The sequence below is a fragment of the Rhipicephalus microplus genome, chromosome 8 (assembly GCF_043290135.1).
Source record: "Rhipicephalus microplus isolate Deutch F79 chromosome 8, USDA_Rmic, whole genome shotgun sequence".
Classification (NCBI taxonomy): Eukaryota; Metazoa; Arthropoda; class Arachnida; order Ixodida; family Ixodidae; genus Rhipicephalus; species Rhipicephalus microplus.
Genome location: NC_134707.1, coordinates 30,642,074 through 30,656,167, shown reverse-complemented (window position 1 = coordinate 30,656,167; position 14,094 = coordinate 30,642,074). Strand labels below are relative to the sequence as shown.

General features: G+C 43.5%; 1 protein-coding gene across 6 annotated transcripts; it reads left to right on the top strand.

Moving 5' to 3' along the window:
* The first annotated feature begins 203 nt into the window (after window positions 1-203).
* On the top strand, window positions 204-13,621 carry LOC119164341 (atlastin-1-like). Of its 6 annotated transcripts, none has more exons than XM_037416512.2 (10): window positions 204-343; window positions 1,224-1,325; window positions 4,440-4,753; window positions 4,809-5,021; window positions 5,085-5,303; window positions 6,550-6,714; window positions 7,284-7,340; window positions 7,396-7,467; window positions 7,534-7,668; window positions 12,839-13,621. In XM_037416512.2, the coding sequence occupies exons 2-10, from the start codon at window positions 1,256-1,258 to the stop codon at window positions 13,382-13,384; spliced, it is 1,791 nt and encodes a 596-aa protein (XP_037272409.2). In that variant the 5' UTR covers window positions 204-343; window positions 1,224-1,255; the 3' UTR covers window positions 13,385-13,621. The 6 variants fall into 6 exon arrangements, with proteins under 6 accessions (XP_037272409.2, XP_075727549.1, XP_075727551.1 ...); XM_075871434.1 differs by having other exon boundaries at window positions 5,070-5,303; XM_075871436.1 differs by lacking the exon at window positions 1,224-1,325.
* The last annotated feature ends 473 nt before the right edge of the window (window positions 13,622-14,094 follow it).

The window sequence follows — 14,094 nt, the reverse complement described above, 5'->3', positions numbered from 1 at the left end:
AAAGTAAATAAAGTAAACATTATGCAGCCCCTTTCTGCGCCGGCGCAGTATGTGCGCTCAAGGCCGGCGGCATCAGCAATGCGCGCGCCTCGCCGGCAGAGCAGGAAACGGAAAGGAGGTGCATTCCGAGAAAAGAAAGGCGGCATGAGCGAGATTTTGTTCCCACTCACTCGCAAGATGGCGCGGTTACCCTCACCGTCAGAGTGGTGAAGATATCGCGACAGTTGGAAAAAAACGGCGGAACTGGCCGCATCATCGGTCGGCTCTGCAGGCCGCACCTAACGTCCCCTCAAACCTGCTCAACCGTGGCCACCTCTGACGAGGGAAGTTTCAACCACGCCAGGTGAGCTTGAACAGTCACCCTTTATGCGTCGGCAGCAAAGCGGGGTGCAACGCGATCGCAAGAGAACCACCCCGATTGAACCTGTCTGCACAATCGTAAACAGTATCACTCAATATTCCATTTAAGTTGGCAGCAATCATGGGCTCCATTCTGAACTTTTCTTTAATATTGACACGCCTAGAAACCAGAACTACAGCGTCCAAGAATTCACAAGATGGCGAGTACAATGAAAGTACTCGTTGTGCACGTTGCTAGGTCGGTGCACCGGAAGGCAGCACTCACAGTATTGGACGTTTTAACGATAATGCCGTGAGATCCACTGCGCACCTTCGCAGAACATGGGCGCTTCCATAGCTAAGCCATATATATATTTTTTTGATATCGCGTTCATCAAAAACGCGTGCAAATAAATTCGTCGGCTCGTGGCTGAAGGGATCAAAATGGCGGCGTCAGTCAACATGAGAAATGCCCGCTTCCGGTATATCTAGTCTTCAGCAGGCCGTGTACGGGTGAGTACTTCTTGACTAATGAGTTTGTTACGCATTTTCACAATAGTTCTTCGTCAGCTGCACGTTGGTGACAAAATAGGAGCTTGTTTTGGTAGCTTTTTGATCAGCGGATTTTGACTTATCGATTGACTTTTGTTGCACTTCACGTGATGTGCCCTCACTTGTTGCCTTCAGCACCCTAATATAAACAAAGAGAAATTAAAAAAAAAGAAAAAAAGGGGCAAGTGATCTTCTCTAACTGGTGAGCTTGTTATTGCTGTGCACGACATTATATCTTGTCGGCTGTAGCCTTGTATTAATAGTGCCATTGTCCCGTGTCTGCTTATTCGATGATCCGTTTGTTCGTTCCTTCGTTCATTCGCTCGTTACAGATTGCACAACCCTACATTACCTGAGCTGTGTCATGTTGATCTTGGTAATGCTCACATTTGCTATAGATATGAGCTGTGATGCTGGGTGTGCTACTATACTTGGTGAGAAATCTTTTTTTTTCATATCATTTGATTAGTGGCGCCGAAGGCCTAACCAGTGAGTATTTTTGTTTACTGCCATCGAATATAGAGAACGCCATCGCCTGTATTGAGATTTTCTTCCTTTCTTCACTATAAAATGGGAGTACCACACACTGTCTGAATTGTATCGCGTTGCCAGTGCTAATGCTCACGTTTGCCATTGATATGATGCTTCACCGCTTTGGTTAAAAAATAGTTGTGTTAATTTTAGACAACCTCTTCATTAGCGACGCAGAAGGCTTGACGCGAAAGTCTTCTTTGTTTGCGTTAAACGTCTAGAGATGGCGCCTTTGCCTGCATCGGGTTTCTTGCACATTCTATCGTTACCAGTGGCACCACTCCACGCTAGCCGAGGGGTCGCACGTTTCCTGCGGCAAAGCGCACTGAAAAGCGGCCTCACATTTTTGACTTTGTATTTGTACATCGTCTAGATGGTGCCAGATGTGTTTGCGCGGTGATTTTACACAATTCTGTAGCACTAAAATATATGATTATGCCACGCCGTGCACTCTATCTACGGGTTAACGTATAGCCCGTCATAATGACGTGGTACACTCGTGCTCATCTTTCTATGCTGTAATCTGTTGTTGGACATGAATATTTTTAGAGAGTGTGTACATGCTTGCGCTGTTGGTTGAGAGACCGGGGCCAAATATGCAATTGCATCAGCTTCTACGCGCACTGTCCCGTTGTCGAGCGGATTGCGCATTTTTTTTCAGCATCACATCTGTCTTAAGTTTTATCTTAAGAGGATTTATGTTGTACGATGCTCTTGTGCGCATTGTCTCGGTAGTGCCAATGAAATAAGCTGCATTTTTTTTTCATTTTACTGTGCGCCTCTGAAGGTAATCGCCAAAGACAAGCTTTATATTGCTGGTATAACTTTATGCGAGAAATGGAAACAAGGCACATGCAGTCAATGCGAAGTACAGGTGCATACAGTCAGTGTTAAGTATCGTTTATAAGACAGGAAGCTACAAATGTGCAACTCACATCATAACTGTGTATAGTTATATGATGCTAAGTTACTGTATGTTATCTGAAAGGAACGTGCGTATCTTTACCTTTGCTGCCTGACCCGGCTTGTCAGACAGTGCCATCTTGCAGTGTTCCGCTAATTGAAAACCGGTATGAAACTGTGTAGGAAGTTTGCGTGAAGTCCTTATTTATTTCTCGTTCACAGTATACTTTTACAAGATTAGTCTTTCGTTATGGTACCCCGCTTGACGCGTCTATAAAAACCAAGTGAAAGTGGGAGTGTCCTGAGTAACGGGATAGCAAGTAAACCCGATCCGAAGAAGGCCAATCAAGATGCAGTGAACGCCCGTCCAGAGGACCCACGAAACAGCGTATAGAGGCATGGGCTGCCCATTACAACTTGGGAGCACCTAAAAGCTCGCCTGGAGCCCTAATGGGTCTCCCCCGCCCAATGTCTTAGGAGTTCAATAAACCTCTTGCCCCGTCCTTTTGTCGATCCGTTCGTTTGCATGCCTGCCTGTCTTATTTTTATTATCAAGCAATGCGCCAGAAAAGTGCGTGCGTTGTACAACGCAAGTGAAGACAAAAAAAAAAAAGCTTTCGAGCTGCGTTGTTAGAAAAAACACTGCAAAGCAGTGAACATTTTTAGCTACAATTCGCTGCCAGCCACCTTGACGTTTCGCTATTGCAATCAATATTAAAAAAAGCCGCAGTGCTGAGACTTGACAAAGCTCCAGACCCCTAAGTGTTGAGCAGCATAAATAATCAAGGTACAAGAAATGATTGTGCTAGAAATAAAACGCATTTGAATGTAGTTCACTGCTACATGCAGTGTTTTTTAGTGGAAAGTAGAAAAAAATACCAAAGAATCTGCTTTTTTACGAACCATTTTACATAGTATTACGCATTGATACGACAAATAAGAAGAGAACGAGCGGGATGAAGAAGACGTCGCTTTTCGAAGAAGTGTAGCTCATACAAAACAAGTTAAATTATTAAATGAGCCAACACATACTGCGAAGGCGCATAAACTATAAGCGTCCTGTAATCAGGGACAAATGATATGAACGTTAGATTTTGATTCTAATCTAAGTAGAAATGAGTTACCCAAGCAGTGCGAATTTTTTTTGGTACAGGAAGTATAGAAGCCTTTGTTTATGTGAACTCAAGTTGTAAGTCCTGTACGTGAGGAAGTTATTTTCAAGGCATAAGACAAAACTCATAAGGAGCCCAAAAGAACAAAAATGGCGAATGCTGACTTCATGAAAACTGTTTTGGTATAAGAGAAAGAAATTCTTCTAAATAATTTGAGAATTTATATGCTGTTAATGAAGAACAGAGACCCACTTAGGCCGCATATCTGTTGGAATGGCGGCGTGACATATTCATAGCGTTTTTGGCGTGATGCTGAAACAGTTGCAAGTTATTTCACGTGTTAAAAGGGTGTAAATTCGGGCAAACAAAACAAAAAAAGAGCACGCTAAGATTAATGATGATATTTCCACCCTTGCCTATATTCTTTACAATTTGAAGCATCCGTTGCTATTCCTTTGGGCGTTTTTAAACTTCTCAAAGTCTTCCGAATTGGAACCTAATCTACTGAGGAAACGTTTGCAGTTCTTGGAAGGTATATCGTTAAACTTTATTTCATTTCTTTTTACAGACCTGCTTTTGATTAGTATACTTCACGGAGGTGCATTTGTAACAATTTCTGCAGCTTCAGTGTAAAAACAACTTAGGCACGTAAGTTTTGCCCCTGGTAGTGAAAAAGTGAAAATGGTGGAATAAATAAAAGTGCTTCCATATTACATATACGTTTCTGGGACATGAAGGGGACAGCAAAAATACACCTGGAGTCCACAAAATTGCTATCACTATAAAATAAAAAAGAGGCCGTATTTTCGAGCTCCTCACTGGGATATATAAAATGCCTCTTATTTGTTCTGATACGCTTGATCTTTCATTATATTCTTTACTCGTCTTTTCTACTGTTTGAAGAATGACAATGACAGCCAATATCTTCGTACATAAAAAGAAGGAATATGTGCGAGAACTAGGAGATGCTCAGGTTTTGAACCGTTTTCGTGTGTCGTGCAGGCCCCACGATGGGAGGCGAGCCGGTGCAAATCTTGCGTGTCGAGGACGGCAAAAGCATCGTGTTCAATGAGCGAGTGCTCAAAGAAGTCCTCTTGGCTGCTCGCGTCAAGGACCGCCCTGTTGTGGTGGTTTCGATTGCTGGCGCATATCGGCAGGGAAAGTCGTTCCTTCTCAACTTCTTACTGACTTACCTCAGGAACAATGGTCGACCGAGCTGGATCGAAGACAAAACCACCCCACTCAGTGGCTTCAACTGGAGGCCTGGCAGTACTCGTGAGACAACTGGCATCCTGCTTTGGAATGAAGTGTTTCTGGTGAGATTTTTACGTTGTAGCGATCATAGCAAAGCGTTTACACCTGCTTTTGCAGATGACCAACTTGAAGGGGGAAGAGGTGGCTGTTCTGCTGATGGACACCCAAGGGACCTTCGATTGCGAGTCGACAACTAAAGAGAGCACCATGATATTCTCGCTCTCCATGATGATCAGCTCTGTGCAGATTTACAACATAATTAACAACATCAAGGAGGACGATCTCCAACACCTTCAATTTTTCGCCGAGTACGGCAGACTCGCTCAAAAGGTATTTACAAGGCAAGCTTCATTTGACCATTTCATCGTCCGCTGACAGCTCCGTTTTTTGCAGGACAATCAAACACAAGCTTTCCAAAAGCTCCTGTTCTTGGTACGAGACTGGAACTGGGGGCATGAGCATGAACACGGTTACAGTGGTGGCAAATCTCTTTTGGCGGGCCGTCTAAAAACAACAGATGGACAAGATGCAGAGCTGAAGGCAGTGCGGCAGAACATCTTGTCTTGCTTTTCGGACATCGACTGCTTTCTGATGCCCCACCCAGGAAGAAAGGTGCAATACTTTTTTAACGTTTTGATGCTTCAGCTGGGGTAAAGTGTTGACGCCGAAGCTAAGATTTTATGTATGATCAACCTCGTATTTCTTTACTTATCCGTTTATATGAGTCCAAAGACTAGATATGGGATTGTTGTGGGTTTGGCGCACGGGAAAAAAATCTACAGATCATGCTTGCACTAACCAGCGCATAGCGTGAAACAGTGAAACTGGGCGGCTTTAAGATTAATCTATAGTTGATTCTCTGTTCTGTCAAGGCCTTAGGTGATGCGGGTTTTTTTTCTAGGTTGCCTAGCGATTGTTGCTAGGCTTTAGATGAATAAAACTAGGCTCTTTTCACATTGATTCTTAACGCATGGAGGTTCAAGGTAAACCACAGATGACGTGAATGTCCGAACTTCACAGAGAGACCAGCGCCAAAACAAAGCGTTGGAACCTTTCATAGAGGTACGGCCATATCGTTGGTGGTGTAGGCCTTCTATTGCTTAGGGGCCTTCGACTCGCCGCCGCCGCTTCGCACCCGTTTGATATATGGCTGGCTGCTGATTTCAGCCTCTTTAGCGAAGAAGTGGCCAGTGGACTTTCACTGTTTCTAAGACACATACCGTTTCATGATTAGTGGGCTCTGCGCAATTTCTGTGCCACGTTTACTTGTTGCCTTCTTCGTTTTAGCGGACCACTGGTGACAAGTGGGATTTGCACAATTTTCGTGGCACAAACCTGTTCACAATGTTAGTTCTTCTTCTTGTAGGACAACGAAGGTTTTTGTTAAAATCCTTGTGCTAGATATATCCTACGGTGTCCCTGATTAGGTGGAGAATACTTTTGTATAACTACCTGTTTTTATAACCTTTCAAGTGTACATCTCTGTGAAAAAAATATTTTATTTGCTTAACTCTCACATCAATGGTAACTTGCATACCTCAAAGCGAATTAGAAAACACTTTCCTTTGTTTCAAGAAGTTATGATTACTATTTTTACAAGCAAGGTACATTGCGTGGCGGGAACTTTTCTATAAAAATCTATGCGTTATTAAAGATAGTTTCTCGTTTACTGAAATATATTTCACTGGAACGTTTTGTACATGGTTAAAGCCATTTCAATTTACAATTGCAATAAACTTCAAGGCAAACTAAAGCACCTTGTTTTGCTTGCATCGAACTCTAGTGTTTAGGCACTATAACCTTATTTTCCAAGAACTTATTGAATTGAAAATGATTGATCTATTTCGGCTTCATGCAGGTAGTGGCAGATAAGTCCTTCGATGGTCGTCTTGAGGATATCGAAGAAGAATTTCGAGAGAAACTTCGAGAACTTGTTCTGTCTATCTTGGCACCAGAAAATCTCTTGGTGAAGGAGATTAACGGTCGTCCGTTATCGTGCCATGATCTTCTGATCTTCTTTAAGGTAACTGGAAATCGCTTACGCAACACTGACATCACTAATGAGTTAAGAAGGGGTGTCCATCAACAGAGGGTTCACTTGTTTTCATTCGGTCCGATGCAGTGAGACGACCAAACATTGAAGTTAGGCAAGGTACACGGGACATTGCGCTTGCACTTTCCAACTGCGGTGTAGTAATGATTGACCAGAAGGCAAACCTTGTACATGAAAGATAAACTTGCCGCGAGTAGATATCGAATTAAAATTTATCAGAAAACACATTCGAAGCTTAATCACCTGGCATAAAACAAATGTTCCACACTTGCCGTCAACCTGCGAGTGGCTCTGGCCAGCAGTTAAAAAAATAGTTAGCATAAATAACCAACAACGTGGATGGGAACCCTCAAATGTTAAAGCATCGGAAGCGATATTCGAAGGCTAACCTGGTCTCTTACAGTCTTTTATTATCATCAGTTTTCTAATTTGTCATGATTAGTACACTAAAGCAGGAAAATAGAATTATCCTATTTTCTACATGGTTTCATTGCCTGTTGGTTTTTAGACTATATCACAAGTGGCACTTGCTTTCGCAGGCTCATGTGGATGTCTTCAAAGGAGGCGATTTGCCGAATCCGACGTCCATGCTGATGGTAAGGCATAGTGAAATACGTTCGCCATTTTTTCAATAAAAGCACACTGTTTCAGGCGTCTGCAAACGCAACCAACATGGCCGCCGTGGACAAAGCCACAAAGCGTTATATGTCGGGCATGACGAATGTGAGTGATGATTTCGCTAAAAATCTGTTGAAGCGATCGAAACTAAAGCTGACTTTTTTTATTCAGAGACCTCGCAGAAATCTGGACCAGCTACGTGAGTTTCACATGGGGTTGCTGGCCGAGGCAGTGAAAGTGTTCGACGAGTCTCCGAAGATGGGCGGTGAGACAATGTCATCCCCATCCAAGGATCTTCTTACAAAGGCAAGATCTTTGATGCTGCATTTTAAGTACTCTCCTTATAGCATCCGACCTCCAGACGCAATTTGAGGAAAGTGTTCTGTTAACCATGCAACAATCCATAAACAAGAATGAGAGTGAAGCCTATGAAATAATATTGAAAATAATGTAACCTTAATTACTCAGCTAAAATTCTTCTTAGACATTCGTACTAGGTGCTTTCGTCTTGGCAGATCTACCTTTCTGCACAAAAAAACTCTTTGTATTTCTCCAGCATAGTAATTTGGAGCCTAAAAAGTACTTAAAGTGTACCTAAAAACTTGCTCAATCAAACATTTTGAACTTATTAAGACTGTGCATGTCACGGTGCTTGTTGTGTGCCTCAGAGTGTTATTGACTATGAAAGTCATATTAACCTCAGTTTTAAAGTGATAACCGCCTGTATCGCAAGAAGAGAACATAAACGAACTTTTTTTAGTATATCGTATTGGGGGTTTCTTGAAAGAATGAGTTTGGGTATGTATCACATCGAATAATAAACCTAGGAAAATAATGTAAAATGTGAAATTGAGAAGTGTGTTTTAAAAAATGCTTAACGATTTCGAGTACTTTGTACTCAACTATGGGAGAGCAATGAGCCGTCCCGCTAAAAACACTAAGCTTAATGCTTTACGACACTCAGATGTCTCAGTGATAGCAAACTCTGCTCATGGAAAGGCGTGCCTTTCGTGCCCGATATCTTAGCGCTTAAGGTACTAAATAAATATTTTTGGACCCCTTTTTTCCTTGTGTGTGCGTGCCTTTTGTAGTTGGTGTCTCACTTCAAACCATGAAGCCAAGAGAGAAAGAAAGGACTTATTTGAACACAATGAACCAGCAATTCGGACTCAGTGGCTTTAGGTGGTGGCTCGTCTTCATGTCCTGTAATTTTTTTTCATATATCGCGGCATGTATACGTATTCCACGTCTGCACTGTAACCAAACTCCTTTTCAAGCTGTGCAGCTCGCTCGATACGTTCGACGTGGTGGATCGGGTGCATATTCTTAGGAAGCGGTGAAACAATCAAGTTGTGGCAGATCGAGGCAGGAACGTCCAACTTTGCTGAGTGTGGCATCTGATGCCCAGTGAATGACTCGAAGATGTGTAGACTCGTCTTTGACTTTGTTATGCGCTTGTATTGCGCAACGTCATGGACCTCAATCAACTCGTCGAGTGAGTTGTGACGTTAGAACTTTTGAAACGTTCGGTGCTCGCGTCGATTGGTAGGCCTATCGCTCTCTTCTGTTTTAACTGTTTTGCTGTGGAGAGGTTGAGGTGCCTATTGCCTCGGCTACTCCATATCACAAAGTTCTGCAGCGAAAAATAAAATAATAATACAGAACGGTACCCAAAAATTAACAATACGGAAAAGAAAAAAGCACATAATAGCACACTGAAACCAGTTCAAATAACATGCCAATACACAGTTTTCTTAACGCAGTTCACACAGTCATGAACCACTTACACGCACACCTTACTAATCTGATGTCAGTATGTACATGATCACATTTTACATAATACCCATCTCTGGCTGTCAGTCATAGGCGCTTGTCCAGTCCGGTCTCCACTAAAAAGTCTGTCAGGAAGATTATTGCCTTTTTCTGGAGATGCATCTCAGGCCATGGTCCAAGTAGTTTCTTTATTGTGAGGGGCCGTCTGTACAAACTTGCTAATTTTGTTCTTTTTTCTCTTTGATTCGCGTATTTAACGCACTCCAAAAGAATGTGGCGAACATTTTCTTCTGCTTGACCACAATGGCATTCCGGTGAGTTGGATTCATGTATCTTGTGCAGGAAGCTGTTTGTGTATGCTACTTCCAATCTAAGTCGGTGGATCAATGTCTCTAGGTATTGAGGGAGGTCTGTCGCTATGGAAAATTTTCTGTGTGGATCAACTTCATAAAGTACCGTTTCCTTTGATTTGGGGCTCTGAAACCACTTCTCCATCGAACAATGGTTAGCTCCTTGCGATATAAAATGTTGAATATCCGCCCCAGACATAGGGATTGTGCAATCCCGTCCTTCCTTCAATGCTTTCTTCGCGAGACTATCAGCATCTTCATTTCCCTTTATTCCAATGTGGCTGGGTATCCATTGGAATACGATGTTGTGACCCTGCGATGAGGCATATGGCACAGTTTCTGCGATACATTGTGCTATTTCACCATTTTTGTAAGGTGATCTCACATTTCTGATTAGCTGAAGAGCAGGTTTGCTATCAGTGCATATCACCCATTTTCGTGGCTCGGGATTCTCGCAGATAAGCTTAACTGCTTCAAAGATAGCCACCAATTCTGCTGTCGTCGATGAAGATTTGTGCGATAATTTGTACATCTTATTTTTCTGAATTTGAGGTATCAAGACCGCACAGGCTGACGCTTCTTCTTTGCATGATCCATCTGTATATATCTTCGTTTTTTCATTATGCATTACATGAAGCTGATGAAGTACCAACTGTGCCGCTACTAGAGGTGCCATGTCTGCTTTCTTCTCTATCCCGTCTATTTCACGGATAACGTTGAGAAGTGGCAGCGTCCAAGGTGGTTTTGAAGGTTTCCTTTGTTTAAATTCTATTACTACTGCTTGAAATGATGATATAGTATCCTGTAGTCTCGTTGCCGTCCTTTGTGTTAGTGCATCAGATAAAAAATTACTTTCATGTTGCGTGAAAATTCTAAATAAATTTCGAGATGTTTCTTTAGTTCGGAGTACTGTCAAAGGTGGCTCTAGAGCCTCCGCATACACTAAAGCACTGGAAATTGACCGTGGTAAATCCAGACATACCCTCAAGCTCCTTGCCAATAACAAGTGAAGTCTCCTTTCGGTGGAGACTGGGAGTCCGTGCAGCAGAGGCAGTGAGTAAGTTACGATGGGGCATATCCAGGCAACATGTAGGGCTAATAACGACTCTGTGGTACCACCCCATTTGCTCTCTTCAAAGCCTTTCGTATCATATAGTTGGTTTGCATTTTTCTTCCGAGCCTATTCACTTGATGTAGGAGGCAACGATTGTTATTCGGCATATCGTGTGTGCCGGCACGAGACGTATCGCGCAGTGTTCACGCAGACCGTTACGTCTATTCGTGATACGACGCAAGAGTCGGATGGTGTCGCCTACTGAACGACAGAGATGGCACACCGTCTCACCAATAAGACCATTTGCCTCTATGTGTAACCCCGGAGTTCTAATTCAGTCTACGTGTGATATTGGAGTGCCGTCAGCGAACACAACGCGTATTTTAAAGGTTTCCCTTCTCTCGTCATGGGGTTTAGGGGCCTCGACTTGTGGGACTGTACAACATATGTTCGGACTTGGTTGCTGAGCACTCGGGGCCTGTTTCTCGCAAATACTCCTGAACTTCATCTACTCGGACCTGCAGCATTTTCTCGACGAGACCTTAAGCGAATGCGCGCAGTAACGCTCGTGCCTTTTGTAGTGGGCGGCTGACTTTCAACTACTAAGTCATCGTGATAATCACATGTGTTGACGCCCGATTGCAGTGTACGCTTGTACCACGCATAATTACTGCGACATTTTATGCTATATTCGAAGCATCTATACAGAACGCGCGTTTTTGTAAAATATGAAAGTTAGTTTCACTGTATTTAGAAGGAGAGGAAGTTATTTTCACTGTATTTACAATCAGACACACGGCTGTGTGGTAGAACACCGGCTTGCCACGCAAACTATCTGATTTAGAGCCTCACTCAGCCGGATGATCATTTATTCATTTCATTTGTGGCGTTTTCAATTTTTTGGTAACACACAAGATGATGATGTTTCGCTCAAATCCAACGATTCCACCGCTTACACAAATGCCGGAATTTCCGCGAAACGAGCTCTTTAACGCTGTTGCGTTAAAATCGAGGTCAAGCTTTCATTCGGAAATTTGGTATAAATAAGCGTAATCTGTGCGCATCACAAGGCACATTGTATACGTTCAGACGGTGCTTATTCAGCGATGTTTACAGAAACTTGGCATGGTGTGTCTGAGAGGAGAAATGACATCCTGTTTTGCTGATTGAAAATGCGGGAGATCTTGGCAAACGCCGTCAAAGTCATAGAAGTATCCCGTTTGATGCGGAAATTTCAAGTTGGCGTCGCCCCTCGAATTTTCGTTTCCCACAATTTCTCGCTTACCAAGTGTCTTCTCGAGGTAAGCGTGGCGATTTCGGGGATGGGAAGTGTAGTTTACTGATATGAAAACAAAGTTCTTTTTGATTTGTGCTCTTTTTATTGCAACTTGTGGGATTGTATGTGATCAGAGCCTTTTAGAGACCCCGTTGCATCAAATCTATATAATTGGTGCGATTTCCTTCCCTTCATTATTCTTGTGAAGGTCCAAATAGTTTTTCTACTCGTGAACAACCAAAGCAGACACTTGAAAACATGATCTGGTTTTTTCCGCCTCATCGCATTAGTTTGCTTTAGCTGCTGTCTTAGGAAATACACACTTTTGAAAAAATTGCGGCACCCCTAAGCTTCACCTTTAAGAGTTGAACGCGATAGCGAAGTTTGGCTCCTAGTGCACCCTTCAACTGCTAAGTGCCTACTTATTCATGTTTTGTTCCATACACACGCACACACACAAACACGCACACATCAGATTGGACAAGCGCGCGTTATTATCACCGAATAGGCTGGTTTTCGTCGTGACACCTGTCGAACAAAATGCGTTAAAGGGGCCCTTAAACACTTTTTCAAGTACCCATGAAATGAATTCACTAGAAAAGCTTATTGCCTCACAAATTCAACGCTGCCAAAGTTTCTTTAGAATCCGTCCAGTGCGAGGGGAGTTACAAAGGTTTGTCGCATGCTGCAATTGCATAATATCTTCTTTCGTCCCGGTGAAAGCCTGGATGCTAAGCAGGGAGAGGTGGCAGGGCACGCCTCGTGACCTTGAGCGGTTTTTTTTTTTCGAATGCACGGCTTCTTCAGTGTGAGCGCGCACGCACACGTGGACAAGTAGCGGCCTCCCGCGGCTATCTCGTTAACTTGATTTTTCAGTCACAGACGCACAGACGATTTTTCGCTCACATCCAACGGGGCTGATGCCGGCGGTGGGTTTTCTGCGACACGCACTTTTAACGCAATCGTGTTAATGTGAATGCCGAGTATAAAAGTAAGTCTCTGATCACTGGGTCACTTTTGCAGGAACTTGAAGAACTCTACCGTCACTTCTATGAGGAAGAGAAAGAGCTCATCAGAATCGAGATGGAGGCGGAAGATAAGAGAGAGAGGGAAAGGCAGGAGGAGAAGAAAAGGGAAGAACAGAGACAAAAAGAGCGAATCGCGGAGAAAGAAAGGTCGGAAGCAAGGGAAAAAGAAATACAAAAAGAGAGGGAGGCATTCAAAGATAAGGAAACGGCTTTTCAGGCACAAGAGGCCGCAAGCAAGGCGAAGCTGGAAAAGCTGACCGAAGAGATGGCTCTGGAGAGAAAACAAGCCAGAGAAACGGAAGAGAAAATTACCAGTGAGATGCGGGCAAAGGACGCAGAAATAGAAAGCTTGAGGAAGAGTATTGGGAAAAAAGAGATATTTTTAGAAGTCATCAAATTTTCGACCGTGCTCGCACACTGTGGGACAGCCGGTCTGCAGTTCGCCCAAGGTTTCACGCCGGCGGCGGTCGCTCCAGCAGGTAAGTCACTTGTGCAACCCTTGGCTCTTCTGGACATGATGCGGCACTTCTCGAAGAAGTAGGAGATTCAGCAGCAGCGCTGCCAACAGCAGCATGACTTCAAGACTTCCTTCGGGAAATCTGCAGCATGGCTGCTAAAGGGCAACTGTAGACACACGTGACCCTCGATTCCTTGTGCGAGCAATCATTTTTTTTACTGTTATACAGATGGCAGCACAAATATTCGAGCACGAAAACGATCAAATCTTGGCGTATTATTCAAGTATTATATCTATAATAAAAAGTAATAGAATGCAGAAGCTGTGTTATTAATATTATGTATACGGTATTGCCATACTCGTGCCCGTTACGTTTACGGTGCTCTCGTGGTCACCCCTTTCACTTGGCGTGAACCAAATTTAGCATGGAAAGGTAAGATGGTCTGACGAATATGACGCGCTGGTCAAGACATGAACAATGTCGGAATGCCGTCGCCTACATCGTCAAACACTTTCCGCCACGCTGTGGCACACACCCACGGGCCGGTAGTGCCACTGGTATGTGGGTATGTGCCACAGGTGACTGACACTTATTATTTACCCAGGAACGACGAGAACACACGCGGGCAATTTTAATGTGCGAGCGTTAAGAGATACCCTACGTCGGTAGCGTCGACCCCACGAATGCAAATAATGAATGTCGGTGTACCAGCTTGAATCGAACTTGAGCATTCTGCGTGCCAATAAAGCATTTTCCCACAGAGCTACGTCAGGTCTCGGAGCTGCTTTTCAAA

Coding starts and splice junctions, on each gene's coding strand:
- LOC119164341 (XM_075871434.1), top strand. CDS start 1,256: ATGTTGATCTTGGTAATGCTCACATTTGCTATAGATATGAGCTGTGAT. Junction 4,754..4,808: donor TTTGGAATGAAGTGTTTCTG/GTGAGATTTTTA, acceptor CTGCTTTTGCAG/ATGACCAACTTGAAGGGGGA. Junction 5,022..5,069: donor ACGGCAGACTCGCTCAAAAG/GTATTTACAAGG, acceptor GTCCGCTGACAG/CTCCGTTTTTTGCAGGACAA.